Source organism: Silene latifolia, chromosome X (assembly GCF_048544455.1).
Source record: "Silene latifolia isolate original U9 population chromosome X, ASM4854445v1, whole genome shotgun sequence".
Classification (NCBI taxonomy): domain Eukaryota; kingdom Viridiplantae; phylum Streptophyta; class Magnoliopsida; order Caryophyllales; family Caryophyllaceae; genus Silene; species Silene latifolia.
In genome coordinates, this window is record NC_133537.1 from 277,033,341 (window position 1) to 277,061,297 (window position 27,957).

The 27,957-nt window shown below is 39.4% G+C and overlaps 2 protein-coding genes across 2 annotated transcripts; both read right to left on the reverse strand.

The window, feature by feature from the left end:
* Nucleotides 1–772: 772 nt before the first annotated feature.
* LOC141620161 (uncharacterized) lies at nucleotides 773–3,332 on the reverse strand. Its single transcript, XM_074437102.1, has 4 exons — nucleotides 3,039–3,332; nucleotides 2,347–2,649; nucleotides 1,522–1,959; nucleotides 773–1,291 (listed from the first exon to the last, which is right to left on the reverse strand). The coding sequence occupies exons 1-4, from the start codon at nucleotides 3,330–3,332 to the stop codon at nucleotides 773–775; spliced, it is 1,554 nt and encodes a 517-aa protein (XP_074293203.1).
* A 19,263-nt stretch (nucleotides 3,333–22,595) lies between these two features.
* On the reverse strand, nucleotides 22,596–26,888 carry LOC141616798 (phospholipase A1-IIdelta-like). Its single transcript, XM_074433945.1, has 2 exons — nucleotides 26,278–26,888; nucleotides 22,596–24,797 (listed from the first exon to the last, which is right to left on the reverse strand). Exons 1-2 carry the CDS (start codon nucleotides 26,795–26,797, stop codon nucleotides 24,067–24,069), a joined length of 1,251 nt encoding a protein of 416 aa, XP_074290046.1. The 5' UTR covers nucleotides 26,798–26,888; the 3' UTR covers nucleotides 22,596–24,066.
* Between the last annotated feature and the right edge of the window lie 1,069 nt (nucleotides 26,889–27,957).

A 27,957-nucleotide genomic window follows, 5' to 3' on the forward strand; every position in this document is an offset into this window, starting at 1 on the left:
TCCCAAACCTTTCAAGTTATTCTTCGTTCTTTAGGAGAAGACTCTTTCAAAGAGACTGAAGTGGTTTAAACGCCATCTCCTCCTGAAAGCACCCCCCAAGAAAATACTCTTGGGAAGCTTACACCGGTGGCATTGTCATAGCTTGTGCAATCACTAATTATGGCTGAGAAAATGATAAGTTCGCCTTCAGCGTTTCCCATTATTATAAAGTTAGAATGTTTAGCATTACTACCAACCAACAGGGAACTACTCCAACAACTCCATAAACTATGCCAAGTATCAGGAAGTTCTTCTCCCTTCCACGCACGAGTTCAGAGTTATGTTGAAAAGATAAGTCAATTACAAGCGTCGGCGCTTGGCGACTTTGACAGATATGAACATCTTCATGAAATACTCTATGCTGACACTGTGTCTACGCAAATCCTCTGTTTTCAAGTAACCTCAACATTCGATGCTCAGCGTCAACATGAATGCCAAATTGAGGAACTTGATAAAAAAATAGGCGATGCGGAAAAGGCCCTCACTGAGATAGAAGCTCAACGCCAAGCTGTGTCAAAAGGTCTATCAATGCTACCTTCATCGCTTGGCCAACAAGCCCATCTAATTCGAGCTCAGATTGAGAAAAGCCAGCAACATGTTTCCTTAATTAAGAAACAGCTAGACGAAATGAAGAACCAATGTAATTCGCGCTCCCAGTCCCTTAACGACGAGATCTCAAGTTTCTTGGCTTTTGTTTGTCAAGCCAAACATTCTAAGGGCTGATTCTATATAATCAGTGTAACGCCCCCATGTTATCCCAAATCTCTGCATATTGTGCTTTAATATTTGCTGCGTACTTTTCCCAAATAGTGGGATGATAGAACTTCAAAAATTTGCCATTTATGCCTCTTTTGAATTGTGTTCCATCAAAGTTTTGCAGGCCATACGCATTTCCTGAAAAGACTTTATCAACCTTAAACGGTCCTTCCCATATAGGCGACCATTTTCCATAGAAATGATCCTTATGCCCCTCTAGCAAGATCACTTTCCATACTAAATCCCCTTCTAGAAAATATTTAGCCTTAACCCTAGCATTATATGTTTTGGCTGACTTGATCTTATTCCGCAATAAATTCGTAAACGCCTGCTCTCTTAGATGTTCAATATCTAAGTTAGCAATATTCATAGATTCAACATAGTAACCTAAATCCATCGAATTTTGAGACAAAATCGGAGTAGATTCTACAATAACCTCAGCTAGAATCACAGCATCATGGCCAAAGATTAACTGATAAGGAGTATGCCCTATAGTCTATAAGCCCACAACGTATAAATTAACTTGTCATGCCAAGATCTAGGATTGTTATAAATCATTTTAGAAATCCCAGCCTTAATCAACTTATTCGTAGATTCAGCTTGTCCATTTGCCTGAGCATAATATGGAGAAGAATTTAATAGTTTCACCCCAAATTGAGTAGTAAATTTTTGCATAGGTGGCCCATTACATACAAGAGCTTGGTCAACTGTAACACTTTATGGCACTCCAAAGCGGATAAAGGTAAACTCCTTCAAAAAGTCCACTAAATCTTGTGTCTTCACAGTTCTAAAAGGTTTTGCTTCAACCCAGTTAGTGAAGTAACCAGTAACGACCACTACATACTTATGTCCTTTGGACGAAGGTAGGGTAATTTCACCAATCATATCCATTGCCCAACAACAGAAAGGCCATGGCTTTATAATAGGCTTTAAATCATTAGCAGGAGCCCTACTAACCTGACCGTATCGCTGACACGACTTACAACCTTTTGCATATGTCACGCAATTTTCTAAAATAGAAGGCCAGTAAAAACCATGACAATGAATCAACCATCGCATCTTTGGTCCAGACTGATGAGCTCCACAAACACCTTCATGAACCTCTTCCATGACGAGTAAAGCATCATCAACGCCTAAATATTTCAATAAAACTCCTTGATGATCCTTTTTATAAAGGATGACATCAAGTAAACAGTATCCAAAGGCTTACTTTCGAAGCTTAGGATTCAAACCGTTTTGAGACGAACTATTTAAAAAACTTAAAATGTCAGTTCGCCAATCCAAAGGTTACTCCAAAATATCAACCTTACAAATTTCTGCTGTAAAAGTATCTTCCTTTACAAGAAAAATCCTTTCTCAACTCTCCACATTCGTTAACACATCAAAATCTTCCAAGTTATACCGAGAAGCAAACTGAGCCAACTAATTGGCTCTTAACACATGAACGCATTCAATTCTTCTAAAATGTATTAACAAATCTTCAACTCTCTGAAGATATTGTGACAATGGTAAAGATTTACATTTAAATAAACCATTAACTTGGTTTATTACAAGTTGGGAATCACCTAAAATTCGAACATAGAGGGCGCCCAGTTCGATTAACTTCTCCAAACCAGTTATAAGTGTCTCATATTCCACTTTATTATTAGTACCTTGACCATGGAAAGTTACAGTTAATTTCCATTCTCTTCCTTTAGGAGATGAAATAACAACACCCACACCTGAGCCATTTGAGGTGAACGATCCATCAAAATACATTTCCCAGGGAGTACCGCTATTATTATCACTTGTTTCTATACCAAAAGAAGGGTGCTCGATAAGAAAATCAACTAATACCTGACCTTTCATCGCTCTCTGTCGAATATAAACCAAATCAAATTGAAGTAAATGAATACTCCATTTACTTAAACGTCCTTTCAATAAAGGTTCTGACAACATATGCTTCATCACATCCATCGCTGATACTATTTCTATAATATGAGCCATACAATAATGTCGTTATTTAACCGATGCGTCATAAGACTTAAATACACCTTTTCCAAATAAGTATAACACTGCTCCGTTTCTTGGAGGACTCGGCATAAGTAAAATACTACTTCTTCAAAGCCTTGCTCATTCTTCTGAGATAACATGCAACCAATTGACTGGTCGGCGGCCGACAAATAAAGCCTAAGCGTTTTTCATTTTTTTGGAGAAATTAGAACAGGTGGATTAATTAAATATTTCTTAATTTAATCAAATGCCTCTTGATGGCTGTTGTTCCAAACAAAAGCATCTTCCTTTTTCAATTGCAACAACGGAGAGAAAACTTTAGTCTTTCCAGCTAAATTGGCAATAAATCGTCTAACATAAGTTACTTGCCCCAGGAATCGTTGCAACTCCGTTTTATTTGAAGGCGGTTTAGCATTTATCACTGCTTTAGCCTTATTATTGTCAATTTTAATTCCCCGTTGATGAATCAAAAATCCAAGGAAATTTCCTGCGCTAACACCGAAAACACACTTCAAAGGATTCATTTTAAGATTGAACTTCCTCATCCTTTCAAATGCTTGTCGAAGATGAAACAAATGTTCATCAAATTCATTGGATTTGACAACAACAACATCAATTTAGATGGCCATTGAATCCCCTATTAAATCATAAAAAATCAATTCATAGTTCGCTAATACGTGGCACCAGCATTCTTTAATCCGAATGGCATAACCACCCTGCCCATTCAAACGTTCCTAAGGAACCAGGACACCTGAACGTTGTCTTATAACAGTCTTTCTCCTCAATCTTTATCTGGTAATACCCATCGTATCTGTCCAATAAAGTTAGATACTTATGCCTTGTAGTGGCATCAATAAGTACATCAGCCAAAGGCATAGGGTACTCATCCTTAGGAGTGACCTTATTCAAATCTCGAAAATTAATGCACACTCTATTCTTCTCATTCTTCTTAATGACTGGAACGATATTGGCAATCCACTCTACATATTTCACTGGGCGAATAAACTTTGCTTTTAGAAGCTTACCAACCTCATCTTTAACAGCCTGAATAACTTCTGACGACATTCTTCTTGGCTGTTGAATTACTGGTTTCCAACCGGGTTTAATCGGCAAACGATGTCTAGCGATACTTAAATCAACGGCAGGCATCTCATGATGTTCCCGAGCGAAACAATCTCTGTATTCGAACATAATTGTTTTCATCACCTCTTTTTCAATATATGATAAGTTTTGGCTCATATATGTAAATATAGACGCTCCTTCGGTTCATAAATTCACTTCCTCTAAAGGATCTTGTGATTCCTTTCTAATATCATTATTCTTTACCCATGGTCTTTCTACCCATGTTAATGATGTACTTTTACTACTTTGCCCATTTTTATTCGGACATTAATCATCAACTATTTCTATGGAAGAATCATTATTTTCTAAATTGCAATTGTTATTGAATTCAAAAGTCATTACAATAATTTTAGAAAAAGAGAATACATAGCAATTACTACATTCTAGTATTAAATGACAATAAGCTCAATTCCTGAGCGCCTCCTGCTACTGCTGGACCTTCTTCGGGAATGTCCTCTAATTCTTCTATGCGAATTTCTTGAATTTTATCGAAGAAGTTATGCTCTTCAACATCTAGTATTTGCCATTGATCAAGCACTTCCACTCGCGGATCTAATGTCTGTTCCTTAAAATCATTTCCTAAGTTAGTGACACTTATTTCGACAGTAGGAATATCAGAGTAAATAATCTCATATTTTCTACCATTCCACATAACTAATAATTGATGTAATGAGGAAGGAATAATATAGGTTTTATGCAACCAACTCCTTCCCAACAAGACATTATAAGTAGTTATACTTCTAACCACATAAAAAGGCATTGTTTTTGTACACGATCCTACTTTAATGGCCAGTGATATCTTTTCCTCACAACATTTCGTGGTTCCAGCGAAACTAGTCACGGACACTTTACAAGGAGTTATATCCTTTTCTGTTTTTTCCAACCAACTGAAGAATAGCGATAGGGACAATGTTAGCGGTAGCCCCATTATCAATGAGGATCTACTAACCACACGATTTTCCAATTTGACTTTAATATATAAAGGTTTACAATGGTCATTATCCACACCCCCGCGTACGAATAAAGCCTTAATTATACCATTCACTTCCTGGCCAGTCAAATCCCTATCCAGAGCATCATTACGAATGAAATTACTTGCAATTAAACAATCAAAAATACCTGATCCTGACGAATCTGAACTTACTGACAATGACCCTTTTGCGCTAAACTCCTTTGGCAACATAGTCACCATCATATATTCCATCGTATCTGGGTCCAAAGTACCAAATTGAATTGGCTGTAAATCTTCATCAGTCACCAACAAATCCAACTCAGATTCTGAGAAGCCCCTTTAAGTCCTCATATTCCTTGCCAGCACTCATTACATGATCGCTCAACTTATCGATGGCATTAACACAAGCCTCTATACTAGTGCTATGTTCCTTCTTCGCAGCTTCTTGATCCTGAACCCGAATGTCTGCTACCATTGCCTCTTGCATTAACTGCATCTCCACCTTAGCCCTAGCGTTCGCCGCCAATACCTTAGCATGCTTCTTCTTTTAGCTCTTAGTAACAAGAACACCTTTTCCTTCAGGTTCATTCATTTGATTTCTTAAATCACTGAGAGGTTTCCTGACGAATTCAAGGGACTGCATTCCCTTAGATCCTTTACTGGGACCCACATTTTCCAGGGCTCTAATCCTTTTTACTGTCCGACGCTCATAAGCCGACACCCATTTAGGATCATTTGCAATAGCTTGAGTTCGAACAAGCTCAAAGTGCAGCATATCAGCACAACTTAAACACATGTTCCTCTGCAAATTCTTCTTGCATTGGATCAAACGTGCATGACTAGGATCCGCCTCCACAACCTCCTTATAAGATTTAGGCGCAGACCCTTCATCAGCCCTACTAGGTTTCCCCTTTACTGCTTCTAAGATTTTGCCTTCGTTGGCTAAATCTAGAGCTTCTCCGACAGGCGGAAGCAATGTAACTTTCCCATTCTGGACGAATTTTGCTACAAAGGCCCGAAAAGTCTGACACTTATCTGTGGTGTGAAGTTCAGTCATGTGCCACTTGCAAATTCCTTTCATCTCCCGATGAGTAGTATTTTAGTCGTATTTTACACCTCATTTATACTTCATTCCGACTCGATTTTGCGTGCTTATTTGATTAAATAGCTCATCTTAATTACTAATTTATAATAATTAGTTGTATTAGTTTGATTTAATAAGGAGTCGGGTTTTTAATATATTATTCATATTATTATTATTTTAATAATTTAATGTGTAGATAATACGGGATCAAGGCGACATCATAGTAGTCGGATGAAGCCAAGTCAATGCAAAAAGGCCTTAGCCAAGTCGAAGTTAACCATGCCAAATCCCATTTCATTCCCTGCCATCCTTCTAAACCCATTACTAACCACCACATTGCCATCACCATTGTACCACACCTTCTTGCTGTTCTTGCACAAATACCAGTACCAGCACCAGCACCATTCACTCTGTTTCCCCTTTGCTACCTCTGACTACTACAACCAGCATCAGCCCGGAACACCACCTGATCATCATCAAATAACTCACCACTTTCATTCAACACTCACACATAAACTAATCCATGACTGCCAATTGAACAACAAAGCTCTACCAACCTCCATTATCAACCAATGCAACCACAAACACCCACTTCGACAAAAACCAGTCGTTGCCTCTCCTCCGTCTCTACCCAAATCCGTTGCCACCTTCATCTTCTTCAAACCCAGATCGCACCACCACAGCAGCGGTCACCATTTCAGCAAGCACCGCCATCTTCAACCAGTTTCCACCGCCACAATCACCTGCTACTTCTCATTCTCTCTGTCGTCACACACCAGAACAAACAGGAGCAGTCCGTCCCCTCTCCTAAATCCACCACGACGGCAACCCATCTCCGTCCTACACTCCGTCGACCACCATGGTGCACAACCAGTAGCAATATATACCCGTCGACGCGCCTCCTTAATTCAACCACCACAATCATCTCAGTTCAACAACTATCAATCACCAGTTGTCCTCAATCATCATCGGACCCGACCCCAAAGTTGCTGACTTTTCCGTTTTCGAAGGCGAAGCTATGCGTGATTGTCTGATGTGTGAATTGAATTCAACTTATTTCATGATCTCGTCAGAATGATTGGGAGTACTTGAGTAATTGCGTTTTGAAGAAATAGAAAGGCAAAAAGTCATTCCTACCCCTCATTAACCTTGCTAACGTTTTCTGCGTTTTGTTCCATTTGAACAGCTAGGTTGCACGAAAACGGACACGGACACGGGACACGGACACGACACGGACACGCGACACGGCAATCCAAAAATTTTAGGACACGGACACGACATAAAAAAATCAATATACATATTAAAATAAAAAGAATTTGAAGAACATTATAACCAATCTCTAAAATGTGGTCATTTAAAGACCACAAAGAGGTAAAATTACAAATCTCCACAAAGGATTACTCCAACATTATAAGTCTATCCTTATACAAAAAAAAAAAAAAGGGAAAAAAGAAAAATGAATCATGTGGTTTAAACGGTTAACCATGAATACTCAATTAACCTCATAATCTCCCACTATACCGTACATATTCTATTACTTCCTTCCTCAAATCATTTCCCAAACCAACACCATCACCCCTAAAAATCATAATCAACCTCCTCTAAATCATAATCAACATCATCATCCATCGTCATCCCCAAATTACACATCGTTATTAACAATATATCATGGCTCCTACCCAGATTACATCGTCATCCCCAAATCACAATTATTTTGATTAATTGTGATCTCAAACCCATTAAGCCTTTTTTTCTTTAAATCTGAATGTTTTATATCTAAAAAAACCCTATAATTGGTATTCTTTTCATTAATGAAAGTGGGTCAAAATTGATTGCCTGTGAGCAGTGGAAATCAAACCCGATGAGCAGTGGCCAGCCAGCGGCGAGCCATGGACGGCGAAGGAGGTCATTTGTTGGTCGCGACGGTGTTTACGTGTATTGTGAGAGAACAAGATGATTTGGAAAACCCAAATGGTGCAATGCTGATGTCGTGAATATCACTGGGTGATTTTGTTTGAATAGCTAATTTGGCGTGTCCGTGTAAAACGGACCGTGTCTAAGCAAATTGGACCGTGTCCGACACTTCTTGGATTAAAATAAAACCGGAGACACGGTTTATGGCGTGTCCGACACGTTTTTTGCCGTATCCGACACGGACACGGTGTCCGACACGTATGGGCTGGAAAGTTGCCGTGTCCGTGCAACCTAGTTGAACAGTCGTTTCATTTGAGGCCCATTTTGATATAAAAGGACGCAGACCACACAACACATTAGACGGGCAACTTGATGATAGAAAAGAGTATGCAGTAGGTAGAAATTAGATCTCAAATAAAACCCATCTCATTTATTGTCTCTTCTCAAGTTTATTTAGGATTTAATTAGTTAATTACTTTCATTTAAAGTTTTGATCTTTTGTAATCGGTTTTGAAGATCTATGTTCATTTGCCCATTTAATTCAAGTTTGGTATATTTCTCTTATTCCTTCTCTTATTATTGTTATTTCAATTTATTAATTCATATTTAATTTGATAGTTAATTCTATTAAAGTTTGAATTTTTTTTAATTTAGTTATGTTTAATTTCATGTTATTGTTGTTTGTTAATTTAATTAGTTTAATCCCTCTTTATTTACAAGTTATTTCATTCCTCTTATCTTGTTTTGTTTGTTGAATCTTGGTACTAACTATGTTTAGCATGGTTAGTATTGTGTTAATTGTGTTATTTGTGTTAAACATGTTTGAGTAGATTATGTCTAGGGTTTAAGGGGGAGTTTGGGTAAACATGAGGGATGATAATGAATTGTTTACATTTGAATATGGGTTAAAAATCGAGTCTTTACATACTTGCATTGAAGGTGTTCGATGAAATGGGTGAATGAAAGTTCATACCTTTCTTTGAATTTTGCTTAACATTTCTTTACATGAGAGTAATAAGAGTGTTTGATAGCATATATGTGATGAGTTTGACATAGTATGAAAGTTTTATGGCGAGCTTAAGGTGACTAGGAAACTAGCCTCGATTCCTTGACTTAATACTTTGATTTGGGTGACTAATTGCTCTTTACTCTCATGGATATGAAGTGTTTGTCGAATTGTTTAAATGAAAGTTTGAACTTTTCCTTAACATGTTTGGCCTATCTTAGTGCTCATGTTATTGGATGGTCTTTATGTCATGATTGAAATGAGTTTGTCATAACCAAGTGATAACTTGTTAACGAACTTAAGGGGACTAAGAAATTAGGCGTAATTCCTCAACCATTATCGTGACCTATTTCTCGTAGACCTTTGTATCTCTCTCTCTCTACCTAGACGAACCCGAAAACCCTAGCTTCTCCACTCTTTGTTTTAAGTGCTTGTGCGTGTGTTTACTTCATGTTCTAGCCTAGTATGTTAGAGTAGTATTCATTCACATGTTGCGTGCTAGACTAAACTAAAATGAGGCAAAGACTTATACCAAATCTAACCCCACCATCTTCGTGTTCGACCTCGATCGCTAGCTACATAGTAGTTGAGTTTATAAGTATTGTTTGAAGTGGGTTCCACGACAAAACTCCAGTATCATCTCCACGTTGTCCACTTTCGGAAAAACCAACAAACGCTTATCCACCAAATGGTCAAACAAACGCTATGCTCTCTCCTCCTGCCAATCACCATTTGGAATTGTTGATTTGATATCAAACATATTACATTCGAAGATTAATACGGAAAACGGATCATCATCTGTTTTAACACTGTCACCACTTGAAAACAAAATCTGACCAGTATCAATTAAATCCTGCAAAACATTTCTAAACACAAAACAATTATTGGTAGCATGAAATCTAGCATTGTGTCATAAACAGAAAGGTTTTCCCTTAACCTCCTACGCTGAAGGAATTTTATGATTCCCTTTCATTTTAATAATGTTATTCGCATGCAGGTGTCTAAAAATTTCTTCCCCTTTGGTTATGTCAAAGGTGTAGAGACACTTTTTAGTATTTTTCAAGTCCCTACTAGCAGAAACCTCTTTCTTCTCTAATGGTGCACATTGAAAAGGAGGCCCTTTTGAGATTTCTGCTATATTAACTTCACATAAATCATCCTCTTCTTCAATGGTAACACAGTTGAACGCGTCATGACGTTGTTGACTTTCTTCACTCAATACTTTCTCATATTTACTAACTAATTCCGTTAGTTCCATAAAATTTCTAAAAATGATACCATCAAAGCAATTCCTAAAAGGAATTACAAGACCATCCTGAGGAATTCTTATGAATGCCCCCTCTGGTAAATTCAAATAGCATCTTAATCTAGTTAAATACTCATCGACAGGTTCTCCCGTCCTCTGTTGTATCCTTGTTACATCACTTATGGTTATCCCATGATCAATTCTAGTGAAAAGATTATGGAACTGATTTTTCATCCCTCCCAATCAGGGATGTAATTCGGCGCTAAATGAACATACCAACTAAATGTTGTTTAAGTTAATGAACTAGGAAACAATCTTAGTTTCAAATAGTCATTATTTGCAGCCTCTCTACATTGGCTAGTAAATCTAGTCAAATGTTCCATGGTGGAGACTTCCCATCTCCATAAAATAAAGTAAAATTGGGAATCTTATATCCTGGAGGATATGGATATCGTCTATCCACCCACTCAAGATACGGTTTCTCATGACAAATCCTTTGATTCCTTCGGTTTCCGGCGTTCATATAATTTTCTATCATAAGTTTAACTTGCGCCATAAATGGCATCGGATTACCACCATAGGCTTGTCCGTGATTAGGAAATTGACCAGGGGGATATTGATAAAATGGGTTGCCTGGATTCCCTCCTGCTCTGGCGTAGGGATTGTTACGGCCCGCCTGGCTAAGGTTCTAGGTTCTGCCTATGGAAACATGGATCATTGTGTCCAATACCATTACCAACATGCGCCTGATATCTAAAATCCTGAGGCTCTGAGGTCCACCTATTACCCGTCTAATCGCTCATAAACGGTGGAAGTTGGGCGCAGTTATCCCTAGGAGGATAACCTAATGGAGGTTCAAGCCCCCCCTCCCCCTTCCCATTCCATGCTAAGGGTTGTGCTCTGGGTGTATGAAACCCGCCTTGATTAGGCGCCATCCTAATAACATCAAATGCTAGCCCTGTGAATGAGTACCATTGTAATCAACACCTCAATCAACAGGCACACGACGCTGATGTCCATTTACATTTTGTTTATTGCCCAAATGTCTTCATGATTCACCATATTCAAATATCCGGTTTCTGACGCCAGACGGTCCATATGGTGCTTCATATACTCTTGAATGAGTAGTTAAAGGATTTCGTGATCTAGGCTCACTACAACCAATGTTAATGGTTCTAGGATCGCCCCTAATATGTTATCCTTTGTTAATCCGTGCATTCATCTCTTGGAATCCATCATCCAATAATCTGCATAACCGCTCATTTAAGCTGTTATGTTTATCTATCAATGGCTGTAATTGGCTAATAACCTCTTTGGTGATATCGCGCGATAAAACCCTTTTAGTAGCGGTTGAGAGTTTTTTCATCTCTTTTAACATCCTTACTAATTCCCTTGATTGATTATCTTCAAGATTTTCAGCAATTGATCTCGCAATATTTGTGAAAAATCTAGCATTTTCTTGAGTTAGAAGCCGATAATGTTCATGGAAATCATTTCTCATGGCCTTTCTAACTTCGATCGACACATTATTCAAAGATCCTGTATACTTCTTATGTAGTTTACGTAGATAACGCTTATTTGCATAATTTATGTCATCCGACATGCTTCTAGCGTGATCAGACTCTACATGTGCATTAAGAAATTCATCATTAGCAGTAGACCTAGAATGAGGACTTTCCATGTTCCTTTCATGGAAAATCTCCAATGAATCATTGTTAGATACTTTGTATAAATATGTTCTTTCAGAATGGGCATCTTGTCCCTTACTTTGATCGTCCGCTTCTCTCATTCTAGATTTAGATCTAGTTGAGTACATTTCCAACTATAATATGAGATTTAATATATTAGAAGGATCAATTATCTTAATCCTCCCACTATGGTCGCCAAAAACTTGTTTGTGTGAAAACAAGATTAGTACCTTAAGGTACCTTGGAGGTCGTAACTACCCTCCTACACTTTGTGATCTACCCTTGAATCCAAGGGTTCAAGCCACGGTTGTAGATGCGTAATATAATAAACAGCGCTAAATTACTTATAATAATTTAGCGCTCAACAATGAATGATATAGTTCTCAAACTTAAACACAGGAATTTCCAACGATATTTTTATATCAAGAAGATTCCAATAACACAACATCAACTAGAGTCTTCACAAGAGTACTTGTGGATGCTAAATTAAAAACTAAAGGATAGATGGTTGATTACCACCATGATCGGATGGGCTCGCCGTGCTACTTCTACTTCTACTTCTAACGCTAATTATGCTACGCCTAAGAGACTAATCTAAAGATAGACTAAGTTGTAGTTGTAGTTGTTGTTGTTGTTGTTGTTGTTGTTGTTTGAGTTGTTGTTTGCTTGAATGAGATATCTCCTTATATAGGCGTCATCCGGCTTCTTGCAAACTACTCCTTATTGGGAGGCGGTTAGTAAACCGCCGAGTCTTTTTTAAGCTTCATATGGGCGCTTATCATGCTCCTTAGCCCAACGTTCTACCTTTTGGACTTCTTGGTCTTCTCGGTCTTCTTGGATTCCATTTGTCTTCGATCTTGGACTAACTTGACTTAGGCGCAATAACTTTATTCTTTAGTTATGAGACCCACATACCCTTAAAATAATAAATTTAGTACACTAACTAAATTAGGCGCCAACAATGAGTAATCATCAACAAGTATTTCAGTCGAAGAAGAAACTCCGTAGTTAGCTAATCAATTTGTGGCTCTCTGTTCGCCTCTCTAAGGTGTGCTCAATCTTCACCTCCCAACCTTCTGATACCGTCGTCAGGTACCAAAAATAAATACCTATTACTACCAACAGAAGTCAGTGACAAGTAGGGTCGATCTCCACAGGGACATGGGAAAATGTCGGCTTAACTAAGTCCGTCAAGGTAACCAATTCTTGGGGGTTTTTAATTGTTTGTTCTAAACTAACAAGGTCAAAAGAGAGAAAGAGAGTAAAAGTGTAGAAAGTAAACAAATAGAGAGAAAGCAGCTAAGACAATCGGTTCACCACGATTCTCCAGTAACGTAATCTAAGGTCTCGGGTCAATGCAAGTTTAATCTACAGAGCAATGAATATCTCCTTCCGGTCTCAATTCGCCCTAAAACACTAATAACTTAGCTTCCGCTCTCACTAAAGTGCCCTAATGTTCGCTACAGGTCTTACCCTTTCCAATCTTCCGATCTAGGTCAAGGTGTACCGTGATTTATTAACTAATTGCGTCGACTCAATTAGACAAGAACAATTAAATGTAGCGATTAACAATATGGATCAATTTCGCATTAAACCTAATCATTTAATTCACAAATTCCTTAAGATCATGGCTCCCCTATGTCTTAGCAAGGGTGAATTAGCTACGCATAGTCATTAAAAAGGTAACAACAATACATAAGCAATAAAGATTAAGCATGATAACAAGGATAAAGAGAGATTAATGATAACAATTAAAGATTAAAGAGGAGAAAATAATAAAGAGCAATAATGGATTAAGATTAAGAAAGGAGTAATAGTACCAAATACAAGCAATCCAAGTTAGGGTTCTAAGAGAAGAGTATCGGAAGTAGAGAGGTAAAAGTATCAAAGCGAGGAAGATAAGAGAGAGAGTTGCATAAGTTCTCCTGCCGTCATACATATATTCCTAATTACAAAAGCCTACTCGAAAATAGCCCAAAACTCGCATAAAACACAGAGTCTCTTGATCGAGTGAAATGAAACCACTCGATCGAGGACAAGCCTTGAAAATCCTCTCGATCGAATGAAGATGGAGATCGATCGAGTATTCCTTGTAACAGCTATCTCGATTGAGTAACAGCAAAGCTCGATCGAGTGAATCTTGATGGATAAAGCATTTGATCGACCATATAGTGTAGCAAAACTGGTCGATCGAGCTATATTAGCACGTGTGAATTCCTTGGCACCTTCCGAGGCTACTTCACATATCTCTAAGGGAAAGATTCCGGGCTCCGATTCATTATTCTCCAAAATGCATGCGAATAGGACAAGTTTAGGCTCACTTTTGCTCCTTTCTGGTCTGTACCTGCAATTTACACAAGACAAACCAAAGTAGACTATTCGGAGGCATTTGTAGCTAGATGCCACGTAAATAAAACAGAAATGCGTGTAAAAATGAGGTAAAAACCTTATATAAAATACACGCATCAAATCTCCCCAAACCAAACCTTTGCTTGTCCCCAAGCAAACTATGAATGCAACTAAAGACAACTAACGGAACGAGACCAACTCATCAGCTACAAATCACCCACCCAAACCGGGTTAATGCAACAACTGACAAAGTGGCAATAGGTAAGTGCAAACGAGTTAAATCAATGTTTCAAACTACTGAACCATCGACCTTGCAAGACTCATAAATATCGGACTCTCACGGGTCGCTCATCACACAAATTAGGCACGGGGTGAGTATATAAGTAAGAGATAAAAAGAAGTAAAGACACTCACTTAACTCGACCTATAAGAGCGTGCATGCAGACTAACATGAATAAAGTCTCTACTACCGTACATATGCATTCCAACCAACTAATGACCAAGACACATACCGAGGACTTACATTTGGGTAAGTGAGGTAATGGGTAAGAAGGGGCTATAATGAATCTGGAGATGTGGAGTTAGCAGCAACAACGGATCCAAATTAGAAACACATCCCAACTTCATACTCAATATATCAAAACAAAACAGTGCTAAATTGCAGCACACAACTCACTAACCACCATGAAATTGTTAACTCCCCATATGATACAAATAAAATATGGGAGCGTAAAACACAACATAATACTTTTGGCTCATGATTTTTTCATAATCTTTTTTTTTTTTTTTCTTTTCACATTCTTTTTGAATTTTTCACAACTTTTTTTTTTCATTCATATTTTTCCATTCTCTTCAGTATTTCCACTAACTTCTCAAATCAGATATGTAACTAAATTGCAATGAAACATTCCCAACAGCTACTATTACTATCTCGGCTAGGGTAGGCAAAATTATAGATTGTAGCTATATAGGACAAAATGGGCAATTTGGCTATGTGGAGCTCATGGGTAGAATGAAATAAAGGGAATTGCCGCTCCTAACATGTGTCACCAACCACAGACCGAATGCATACAGGTATCAAGCAGACTGAATTCATGTTTATGCAAATTGATGTTACATGACTTATAGAGAGTACTACTCACATCCTATATGAAACCGGTCATGAATGTCACCAGTTTATTATGCTCTAACCTTAGAATGTAAATGTAGCTTGCCAATATATGAGTCAAGTATATTCGTTCAGATAAAAGTGAAACAAAAACTCGTAGATTATGCACATTACCATGCCAACAAAATGTCAAGAATATGCAAGGTAAGGGTAAAGGGACTCAAAGTAGCGTAAAAGTTTAATCGTTATGACTCAACCTAAATGCAATAATAAACGTGAAACTGGATTATTAAGTTTGAAATAGAACAACAATTCAGGCGAAAATAAATAAACGTGCAAACTGAAATGCAACAAATCATACAGACACAGATATGGATGCATACCTCCCCAAACCAAACTGTACAATGTCCTCATTGTACCAAAAATAGGGAAAGAAATGCAAACTAAAGAGAAAAGGAGAACGGGAGTCAGAAAACTTACAAGACAACGTAAATGAGGGACCTCCCCAAACCGACCATGAACATGGACGGTCAGGTATAGCCTAGTAGCATCGCAGCAGGCGAGATATGGTAGCAGAACTCGGTCGAGAGGTTCATAGATGTTCGATCGAGTAGATAAGGTGCCAGAAGTGCTCGACCGATAAGATGGGGTACTCGATCGATAAGTGTGGATTTGTAGGGATTCGATAGAAAGCATCAGTTGTTCGATCGAGCAGATATTCCAGCAAAAGTGTTCGATCGAGTGAAAAAACCACTCGATCGAGCCAATCACCTGCAAAATCGCACAAAAGGAGTACAAGACTAACACGAGTGGCACAAGTTCAGCGTTTAGAGTTTAAACACACAACATAAAATGAAATAACAAGTTCAAATGAAAGTACAACAAAATAGTCCGGGTTGCCTCCCAGATAGCGCAGGTTTAAGAGGTCCCGCACGACCTTTCTGGCTTCAATTAGCTGGCTCATCAGGATTTTCGAAGTACAGGACTTCAACTCGGTTATCTGCATCATTTGCTTCATGGTAATTCTTCACATATTGTCCATTTACCTTGAACCTATTGCCCTCAGAACTTTCTAACTCGACGGACCCAAATTTAGTGACAGCTGTCACTGTATAAGGGCCACTCCACCTGAACTTCAGCTTGCCAGGAAATAAGCGCAGTCGGGCATTAAACAGCAACACCTTCTGCCCGACATGAAATTCTCGAGGTATGATCCGTTTGTCGTGTCATCTCTTCGTCTTCTCTTTGTAGATGCATGAGCTATCATAGGCATTTAGCCTAAACTCCTCCAGTTCATCTAGCTGCAATAAACGGTTTTGACCACACAACTTAGGATCAAAGTTAAGTTCACGAATAACCCAACAAGCCTTACATTCTAACTCAACAAGTAAATGACAGGACTTCCCATAAACTAGCCGATATGGTGATGCACCAATCGGTGTTTTAAAGGCAGTCCGATAAGCCCATAATGTATCTTCCAGTTTAAGACTCCAATATTTTCATGATTTAGAAACTACCTTAGCTAAAATCTCTTTAATCTCTCGATCAGAGAGCTCAACTTGCCTACTAGTTTGGGGATGATACCCCAAACCGTGCCGGTGTTGGACACCAACCTTAGACAAAATAGAAGTTAGTTTCTTTTCTTTAAAATGCATTCCCCAATCACTAATAACGACCCTAGGGACACCAAATCGGGGAAATATAACCTTTTTCAACATTTTAATCACGGTCTTGGCATCACAATTAGGTGAATCAATCGCCTCCACCCACTTAGACACATAATCTACAACTACCAAGATATACCTGTTACATTTGCTAGACGGGAAGGGTCCTTGGAAATCGATGCCCCAGACATCAAAAACCTCGACCTCTAGGATACCATTTTGTGGCATCTCATGTCTCTTAGAAATATTCCCGGAGCGTTGGCAAGCATCACAAGCTGAAACAAAAACCTTAGCATCAGCAAACAAAGTAAGCCAATAAAAACCAGACTGAAGTACCTTAGCCACGGTGCGCGATGGACCGTGGTGACCACCATAAGAGGATGAATGACAGCCCTCCAATATTGCCTTGGTCTCCTACTGTGGAATACACCGTCTGTAGAAACCGTCTGCATACTCCTTAAATAAATAAGGATCATCTCAGAAATACTACTTAGCGTTATAGAGAAAACGCTTCCTCTGCTGATAAAAAAGGTTAGGTGGCAGCGCGCCACTAACAACATAATTAGCTAAATATGCATACCAAGGGTCATGGTTAATAATAGAAGACAAAACAGCAAATAATGAATCATCGGGAAAAGAATCATCAATTGGTAAAGAATCTTCTCCCTCTTGCTGTGATAGTCGCGACAGATGATCAACTACTACGTTCTCAGCACCCTTCTTAACCTTGATCTACAAATCAAACTCCTGGAGAAGGAGTATCCATCTTAACAGCCGTGGTTTAGCTTCCTTCTTAGCCAGAAGGTGTCTCAGCGATGCATGGTCAGTAAAAACAGTAACTTCTGACCCTATCAGTTAAGAACGAAGTTTTTCTAGCGCATAAACCACGGCTAGCAGCTCTTTCTCAGTGGTGGTGTACTTCACTTGAGCCTCATCCAGAGTTCGGCTCGCATAGTAGATTGCATTCAAAGCCTTGTCTTTCCTCTGGCCTAGCACCGCTCCTAGTGCATAGTCACTAGCGTCGCACATAATCTCAAACGGCAAATACCAGTCGGGAGGCTGTATAATCGGCGCCGAAATCAAGGCCTGCTTCAACCTGTTAAAAGCAGAAAGACACTTATCAGTAAATGCAAAGGGGGCATCCTTAAGCAACAGCTGTGTAAGTGGTTTAGCAATTTCTGAAAAGTCCTTAATAATCCGGCGATAAAAGCCAGCATGACCAAGGAAACTCCTCACTCCTTTGACATTAACAGGAAGAGGTAATTGCTGAATTACTTGCACCTTTGCTTTGTTAACCTCAATACCCCTGTCAGAAACTAAGTGCCCTAAGACAACTCCCTCGTTGACCATAAAGTGGCACTTCTCCCAATTAAGCACAAGATTAACCTCAATGTAGCGCTGCAACACTTTATCAAGGTTAGACTGACAGTTAGCAAAGTCACTTCCATAGACACTAAAGTCGTCCATAAAGACTTCCATAATAGACTCTATATACTCAAAAAATATTCCCATCATGCACCTTTGAAAGGTAGTAGGGGCATTACATAGACCAAAAGGTATCCTGCGATAAGCAAAAACACATTGAGGACAAGTAAAAGTAGTCTTTTTCTGATCATCTGGATTAATAGGGATCTGAAAGAACCCTGAGTATCCGTCTAGATAACGAAAAAACTTATGAGAAGCTAACCTTTCTACCATTTGATCAATGAAAGGAAGGGGAAAGTGATCTTTCTTTGTGGCGGCATTCAGCTGTCTATAGTCTATACACATCCGCCAACCAGTTACTACTCTAGTAGGTATCAACTCGTTTTTGTCATTCTTGACCACAGTAGTCCCTCCTTTCTTAGGAACTATCTGAACTGGACTCACCCACTTAGAATGACCAACAGAATAGATAATACCTGCGTCAAGCAGCTTCATTACCTCAGCCATCACAACATCTTGCATCTTTTGGTTCGGCCGGCGCTGACCCTGTCTGCAAGGTTTGTGATCCTCCTCAAGCTCAATCCTGTGCATACAGATATCGGGACTAATCCCATTGATGTCATCCAAAGAATAACCCATAGCTTTCATGTTTTTCTTAAGCACAGCTAACAAAGCAATTAGCTGATCATCGTCAAGCTTAGCACTAATAGTAACTGGATATTGCTCTCTATCATCTAAGAAAGCATATTTAAGATGAGAAGGAAGAGACTTACGCTCAGGTACCTTTAACTCTATGGCGCAAAGAGTATTAATCATTTGTTCCACTCTCTCTCCTTCAGCGTCGGTGAGTTCACGCTCATCTAAAGCAGCTTCAAGCATATCCAACACAGCATATTGTTATCTGGGTTATCTGCACACTCATCGAAAAGCATCAAAGCTTCTAGTGGATCCTTTATAAAGAACCCGACCAGAAGTCATAAACAGACTCGTTAACAATATCAACAGAATAACAAGTATCCTCTATCATTGGCCGAGCAAGTGTACTAGGCAGACTAAAAGTGATCGCGTCATCCCCTACTGCAAGAGTCAAACGCCCTTGTTTGACATCAATAATGGCCCCAGCTGTACATAAGAATGGTCTTCCTAGTATAATTGGGGTCCGGGTATCCTCAGCTATGTCTAAAACAACAAAGTCCACTGGTATAAAGAACTTGCCTACTTTGACAGGCACGTCCTCTAAGATACCCAAGGGTCGTCTTACAGATCTATCAGCCATCTATAATGTAATTTTAGTCATTTTAAGGTGACCCATATTAAGCTTCTTGCAGACAGAAAAGGGCATGACACTGACACTGGCTCCTACGTCACAAAGAGCCTTGTCTATCACTTTATTGCCTATGGTACAGGTAATAGAGAAACTACCCGGGTCTTTCATTTTAGGTGGAGCCTTATTAAGAAGTAAATTACTAGACTCTTCCATAAATGCAACAGTCTCGAATTCGCTAAGCTCCCTCTTACGCGTCACAATGTCTTTCATAAATTTTGCGTAAGTGGGTACCTGGGTAATAAGTTCAGTAAAAGGGACGGTTACCAGAAGATTCTTGACCACGTCCACAAACTTACCGTACTGTCGCTCGACCTTAGCATCTTTCAGACGTCCGGGATAAGGAACCCTGATAGCAATAAGCGGGCCCGCGACCTTCTCTTTACCTTTATCAGAACGTGGCACCTCCACAGCAGGGGAAGATGTCACGGTAGCGGAATTAGGCTTTGACGTTGAAGCTCCGCTGGTACAGGTGCTCGATCGAGCATTGTTACCACTCGATCGAACAGTTTTATCAGGAAAATTAATCGATCGAGGAATGTACACCTCTCGATCGAGTTCTTCAATTCCAGCAGCTTTCGATCGAGTTCCAGAATCACTCGATCGAACAGTATTTTCTGGCAGGTTACTCGATCGAGGGGAATTAACTCCTCGATCGAATCCTTCAAATAGGGCACTTCTCGATCGAGCAGGTATTATGTTCGATCGAGTACTTTGGGAGGATAAATCACTCGATCGAGTTGAAAGATCACTCGATCGAGCTGCAGGATGATATTCAGCAGGGATATCGTCAATTAACTCCTCCCAATCATTATCCGGGGTATTATTAGCTGTCACAGCCCCGTCTTCCGACATTTTTGGTCCATCATAAGTAAGACCGCTTCGGAGATTTATGGCATTGACCGGGTCGCATGGAGGTGAATAATTCACTTGACTTTGCGTGAGTGAAAGCCGCACCACTTGATCTCGCAATTCTACTATAGCATTGTCACTTTTATCGGACTTCTGGCCAAATTGTAGTGTTAAGTTTAGCACTAGTGACTTCAATTCAGCGAGCTCTCCATCTGTAGATGATGAATCAATCGGTTGTGGTATTGGTTCAGAAGGGCTAGAAGTACTTGTTGTTGTCAAATCTTCATATAGCTTAGAGAATAGAAATCCTTGCTTGAACTTTTGATAGGTATGGACGCGCTCTACATCCGCCATACAAGTAATAGGGTCATGCCCCTCCGTACCACATCTACCACAAACTACCTCCAGCTCAGTTATGGCACAAACTTGTTCACGCACACCCGTAGCTTGTAAAATCTCCGGACTGCTTAACCTTCCACTAGGACTTTCCACTTCAGCTACCACCAACTCATTTACATACCTACTTCCTCGAGGATTTCCATATTCGGCAACGTGGATGGCCATTTCCTCAATAAGGTGCCATCCTTGATCATCCTCTACGTTTTTCTGGAACCTCCCCTTGGCCGCATTATCAAGAATAGCTCTCTGGTCAGGATACAACCCATTGTAGAATTGGGTACATAAGAACCAACGCTTAAAACCATGATGAGGTACAGTCTACAGATCGGACGAGCCTGTTGAACCTAGTCCAAGCCCGATTCAAATCTTCAGTAGGTAATTGCTCAAATGCAGTAATTTGAGCTCTCAGCGCATTAGTGCGCTGTGGTGGGAAAATATCGTCTATAAAAGGCTAGAGCAAGGGAATTCCAGTCAGTTACACCGGCAGCTTCCCTGTCCAAATCTCTCAACCACTCCCGGGCATCATCAGTCAAGGAGAAAGGGAAAACGACTCCTTTAACTATATCCCGCGTCACCCCAACAGCTAAAGGAATGGTGGAGCAGTATTCTGTAAAGAGCTCTATGTGCTTGCAAGGATTTTCCCCAGGTACCGCCCTGAAGAGATTTCTCTCAACCAGCTGTATATAAGATGGGTGGATCCCAAAGGTCCCCGAATCAGTAGTGGGTAACAAGAAACCTTTAGGAAGAGAATCCACCGTAGGTTCTGAATGACTGGCGATATTCGGCATCTTAGCAAATAGAGTCCACAGCAAAGCAGGTATGACGATGTTCTCTTTTAGAACAGATTTCCTGCAAAACTAATTAAGAACTTGGAAAAATATGAGATCAATCTCAAGGAATAAATGTCTTGAGATGAGAGACGAACTTAATAAAAGCAACAAAATTACGCCACCTCCCCGGCAACGGCGCCAAAATTTGATACCGTCATCAGGTACCAATAATAAATACCTATTACTACCAACAGAAGTCAGTGGCAAGTAGGGTCGATCTCCACAGGGAGATGGGAAAATGTCGGCTTAACTAAGTCCGTCAAGGTAACCAGTTCTTGGGGGTTTTTAATTGTTTGTTCTAAACTAACAAAGTCAAAAGAGAGAAAGAGAGTAAAAGAGTAGAAAGTAAACAAATAGAGAGAAAGCAACTAAGACAATCGGTTCACCACGATTCTCAAGTAACATAATCTAAGGTCTCAAGTCAATGCAAGTTTAATCTACAGAGTAATGAATATCTCCTTCCGGTCTCAATTCGCCCTAAAACACTAATAACTTAGCTTCCGCCTTCACTAAAGTGCCCTAATGTTCGTTACTGGTCTTACCCTTTCTAAACTTCCGATCTAGGTCAAGGTGTACCGTGATTTATTAACTAATTGCGTCGACTCAATTAGACAAGAACAATTAAATGTAGCAATTAACAACATGGATCAATTTCGCATTAAACCTAATCACTTAATTCACAAATTCCTTAAGATCATGGCTCCCCTATGTCTTAGCAAGGGTGAATTAGCTACGCATAGTCATTAAAAAGGTAACAACAATACATAAGCAATAAAGATTAAGCATGATAACAAGGATAAAGAGAGATTAATGATAACAATTAAAGATTAAAGAGGAGAAAACAATAAAGAGCAATAATGGATTAAGATTAAGAAAGGAGTAATAGTAACAAATACAAGCAATCCAAGTTAGGGTTCTAAGAGAAGAGTATCGGAAGTAGAGAGGTAAAAGTATCAAAGTGAGGAAGAGAAGAGAGAGAGCTACATAAGTTGTCCTGCCGTCATACATATATTCCTAATTACAAAAGCCTACTCGAAAATAGCCCAAAACTCGCATAAAACATAGAGTCTCTCGATCGAGTGAAATGAAACCACTCGATCGAGGACAAGCCTTGAAAATCCTCTCGATCGAATGAAGATGGAGTTTGATCGAGTATTCCTTGTAACAGCTATCTCGATCGACACCAAAGCTCGATCGAGTGAATCTTGATGGATAAAGCATTCGATCGATCATATAGTGTAGCAAAACTGGTCGATCGAGCTATATTAGCACGTGTGAACTCCTTGGCACCTTCCGAGGCTACTTCACGCATCTCTAAGTGAAAGATTTCGGGCTCCGATTCCTTATTCTCCAAAATGCATGCAAATAGGACAAGTTTAAGCTCGATTTTGCTCATTTCTGGTCTGTACCTGCAATTTACACAAGACAAACCAAAGTAGACTATTCGGGGGCATTTGTAGCTAGATGCCACGTAAATAACACAGAAATACGTGTAAAAATGAGGTAAAAACCTTATATAAAATTCACGCATCACCTTCCGAATGAATAAGAGATTTGCATCCGTTAATTAAGGGGCGTATGCTACAACTAGTCAGGTTATCATCATTGACAAGACACGGGTACTATTATCCACATGTAATAAAAGTTTAGGGTCATTGAGATCCTTCGCGAACTGCAAACACGTAACCAGCGCCAAGAGCTCGGGCTTCACAGATGTGCAGATACCACACGAGAAAGCAAAAGTGGAAACGAAGTTTACTCTTTTATTGCGAACAAGACCACCTCCGCCAGCAAGTTCAAGATTGCCTTTGGATGCCCTGTCCTTGACGAGTTGGGATCCTCTCCATTACCTTTAATAGATTTATTTTATATATTATTTCTACACAACACCATCTATTACTAAAAGTTATCAGTTGTGACCGTTAGATCGTTTTAGTATAATATCTAGACCGTTAAGAGAACATGGAGAGGGGAAGTAATGGAAAGGATCCAAATTGATCGGTATGTGGCTTATTATCAATGAATTAAACATCATATTATGGTTTTATCATTAAAGGTGCAATAAGGAGAGTGTGTTTAATAGTCAATCACAAGATGAGTACTACATATAATATGTGATTTACATGTATAAAATAGTTCATTCAGCCATTTACACAATATATGAGACTAATCCACACATACACACAGTACACACGGATTTATTAAAACTTCAAAAGGCATAATTGGATACTTACCATAGTTACCAAGACAAACAAGCCACTCCAAAAACAACCAAATTTACTTTGTCAAATTCTTCCTCAAAAAAAAAAGGTACACTTAGTCAAATTCAGGAACGGGATCCTTCTCAGGCTTAGTCAAAACCCAATCTCCAAACTCATTCAAAACCATTCCTTTGTTCTTCTCAACCCACCAACAACCTGGAACCAAACATTCTTCCTTTAGAAAATCACATGATTTATTAACCAATGCAATACTCCTTGGTATCACTAGCTTAAACTCTCTATGAACCCCATGCCAACCATTTACTATATGTAGCATTCCTTGCAAATTATGAACATCGTCCGTCTTCCTCGACGGCTTAAGGTAATCGGACTTCCTCGTGTCAATCTCGAGCTCAACTCCTAAGTGAACATAATGCAAAAGCCCTGGTGGGTAATGCGGGATCAAATCAATGGTATTTTTTACGTGGAGGACTTTGAGGTTTCGGTGGGAATTGAATCTTTCCTTGAAGCTTTGATTACCTACTTTGGGGCACCCGAAAACAATGGCTGTAACCGGAATCTCGGTCGTTAGATTTTCGACTATGTCGAAGGCACTTACGACTGATAATGTTGCTCCCAAGCTATGGCCAGTGAATGTTATGCTAAGGTTTTCATGTTTGTATTGGTCGATTAATTGTTTGATTTTGGTTAAAAGTTGGGATCTTGCGCTGAGTTTAGTGAAGGGAGATTTGGGATCATCGGATGTGTATAATGTAAGCCAACCCCTCATTACTTTGGGTGAATTGTGGTGATCGTCGTCGTCATCATCGTCTCGGTTCCCATTATCTGTTGATGAAGTACGTAAGTAGATACAATAGAGAAAATAAATCCAATCCAGAGGAGTAAGCATATATAAAATATTCTAAGTTTAAAAAGTGGTGATTTATTTTAACAACGTAAATGAATGACTTTTTTAAATAAAGGGACCGTCTCGATCATGAGTAACAATTGTGAAACTATCTCATTCTATAATTTGTGATGACAGCAAATCATGAATAAGGTTGTTAACCACTAGAAGGTCTTCCTTCAAATAATCATTTTTGGTTGAAAGATTCAGACGTCATATTTGACCCATTTACAGTTAAATGTGACTCGATTTTAATGGTAACATTTTACCATAAAAATGTAATCAGATTAAAGATTACATAAAGTCATCTAAATGAAAATTAGCAATTAACCACTACCACCAACTCAATTACATTGACTTTCCCCTATAACTCTGTACACCATATTCTTAAAGTTTATTCCTTTATGCTATCGAATATTCATTTCATTGAATGCTGATTGCAACATTATGCTTTATGCAATAGCAATTATACTAAACTCTGTATACTTCTATCATTGGCCATGTACCTATATAGTATATCACCTATGTCAAATGAACTATTTCTGATACCTTTATATGCGCCAGAGTCCAAGACACGGTAATAAATCACTTTTATGAGTAGGTTGCATCTAGTGATGGCAACGGATCCTGGACCTTATCCAGATCCGCGGATCCGGACCTTGATGAGTAGGATATGGATCCTAATTTTTCGGACCCCGTGGATGTGGGTTGGATATGGATCCACTTATTTGAAAATGGATCTGGATATGGATCTGGAAAATTTGGATCCGCCGGATATGGGTCGGATATAGATCCAACGTTGGCGTGACGGATATGGATCTGGATCCTATCGGACCCTATCCAGATCCGGTCCATTGCCATCCCTAGTTGCATCTGTATATACTCATAACCCGGATCACAAATTTTATACATTAAATTACAAATTTTTGTTTAAGACGTAAACCAGCTTAAATATGATAGATACAATAAAGGCATATTGTCTACGAACTATCAAAAAGCGTGTCCTTTCTATTTAACTAGTTTTAATATTAAACAGTTACATTCGTCTTAAAAAAGACCAATTGATATCAAAATATACCATGGAGTTATAACCGAGCCCAAAATAAATATGTTCAATTGAAAGTTATACTCTGCATTTATTTAAAATTTAGTTTGATAACAAGATATTTCAGGCAAAATGAGTGATTTCCACTTGCATCAGCCTTAAAAGTAAATTCATTTTATCCTACCTTGATTATTATGGAGTACGGAATACTTTGTAATTTGTACGTATGTATACTGTGTTATGAGACTTGTGTCAACATGTGTATGAAATATAACTTGAGTCTCATTTATTTGTTTATATTTTATATTTATTGAGCCAGATATATTAATCAAATCATTGGGACAAAGGAAGTAAATGTATAATAAAGAGCTTACGATGATTGGAGTCACGTAAAAGAAGGTTAGCAGACTGAAGTTTAGCACCAAGAACATCAATCCACTCATAATTCCTAGTAGTCCCTCTCCAAGCCACATAAATCTCCCTTCTCCCCATCTCCTCACTAGCTGCATCATTCGATACCGCGATAAACCCGATCCAATTAGACTCCCTATCCCACTTCTCCCTTGACATAGACTTGAGCAGGAAGGCCTCGTGTACGCTCACCCTCGCTGTCGCGTACAAAAACCCCACTACGTCATACTTGTCGGACCCACCCGGAAAAGCCGTCTTATGAAGAAGATCAGACTTAGCGTAGCGGCTGCAGCCGCAGTAGGACGAGTTCGTGTCGTTGATGAAGGTGTCGTATGTGACCTGGCATAAGTCACCACATCGGATGATGAGGTGGCGGAGTTCATCGTTGAGTGGGTCCAGGAGGTTGTGCCAGTTGTGGGACCCTAGGAGTTCGGTCCATGTGGGGCCGTCTGGATGTTGTCCGAGTTCTTGTTGATCGGCCATAGATCAGATGTAGGACTTTGGGAGTTTGGATAGGGAGACTTTTTGAAGGGAATGTGGGGAGGTGGTTTGTCAATATAATGGGAAATTTGGAGGATATTTTTTGGTTTTATATCCGAATTATTGTATTTTATACGAATTATGTATAATTATATATATTATATTATATTGTATTATATTGTATTTTTTTACGAATTATGTATGAGACGGAATAATATAAATAATAATGATAATAATAATAATTGATAATACATGTATTTATACACTCCACCTATCATACTACACTCACCTTATATACACTTATCCACCCTTAACCAGTCACAAAATCTGATAAAATCCACCTATCATACTACACTCACCTTATATACACTTATCCACCCTTAACCAGTCACAAAATCTCATAAAATCCACATAAAGGATAAGGGAGAAGAGAAGAAGAGGAGATTTGGAGATTCCGTCACCCCGCCTCGAGATCGTAAGGTAATACCGTCCTTTATCCTAATTAATTTATACCATAGACCCCGACCTTGACCCGTCCTTGACCCGTCTTTGACCACCCGTTGACTGCCATTGACCACCCAAATCTGGGTTTGACCGAGTTTTATACATGTGTATGGGTTGTTTTGTGCGACCGTCTTAAGATGGATTTTTAACCACCAAAACGTGATCTTATCAGGCTGGGGTTTGGATGGTTGTGTCGTGGGTTGTTAGGAGAATTCCATGGTGGTCTTGGTTGGTGGGTTGGGTGGTTGTAGGTGGCGGAATCGAGTGGCAAAGAGAGGGTGTACGGGTTGTGTTGTGGTTGTGTCGTGGTTGTTGTTGCGGCTTGTTGTCGCCGATGCTGGTGTTTGGGGGTGAAGGTGGTGGTCGCCTAGGGTCGCTGACCACAATAACCAGGGGTGGCGTGAAGGTGGCCCACGGTGGTGGCGTTATGGTGGCTGTTTTGTTGGTATTTCGCGTGTAAAGATGGGGCGTCGAATGGTGTGTTGCTGGTTGTTGTTGCGGCTGGTGGTGGCCTCGTGGCTGCCGCCTTGGGGTGGCTATGGTAGCGGTTGGCCACCATGGTCGAGGGTGGGGGAAGGTGGCCACGTTGGCGGGCTATGGTGGTGGTTTTGGGTAGTTTTAAGACGGTTTTAATTAATCGAATTCGTATTTAATTTAAT

Excerpts from the sequence above, each read along its gene's own strand:
- LOC141620161 (XM_074437102.1), bottom strand. The coding sequence starts at position 3,332 with ATGAGGAAGTTCAATCTTAAAATGAATCCTTTGAAGTGTGTTTTCGGT. Across the intron at positions 2,650-3,038 it reads GGAACAACAGCCATCAAGAG|AGAGCGATGAAAGGTCAGGT; the intron begins GCATTTGATTAA and ends TATATTCGACAG. Across the intron at positions 1,960-2,346 it reads TTTTAGGTGATTCCCAACTT|GATCATCAAGGAGTTTTATT; the intron begins GTAATAAACCAA and ends CTTTATAAAAAG.
- LOC141616798 (XM_074433945.1), bottom strand. The coding sequence starts at position 26,797 with ATGGCCGATCAACAAGAACTCGGACAACATCCAGACGGCCCCACATGG. Across the intron at positions 24,798-26,277 it reads TTTACGTGACTCCAATCATC|ATAATGGGAACCGAGACGAT; the intron begins GTAAGCTCTTTA and ends CTTCATCAACAG.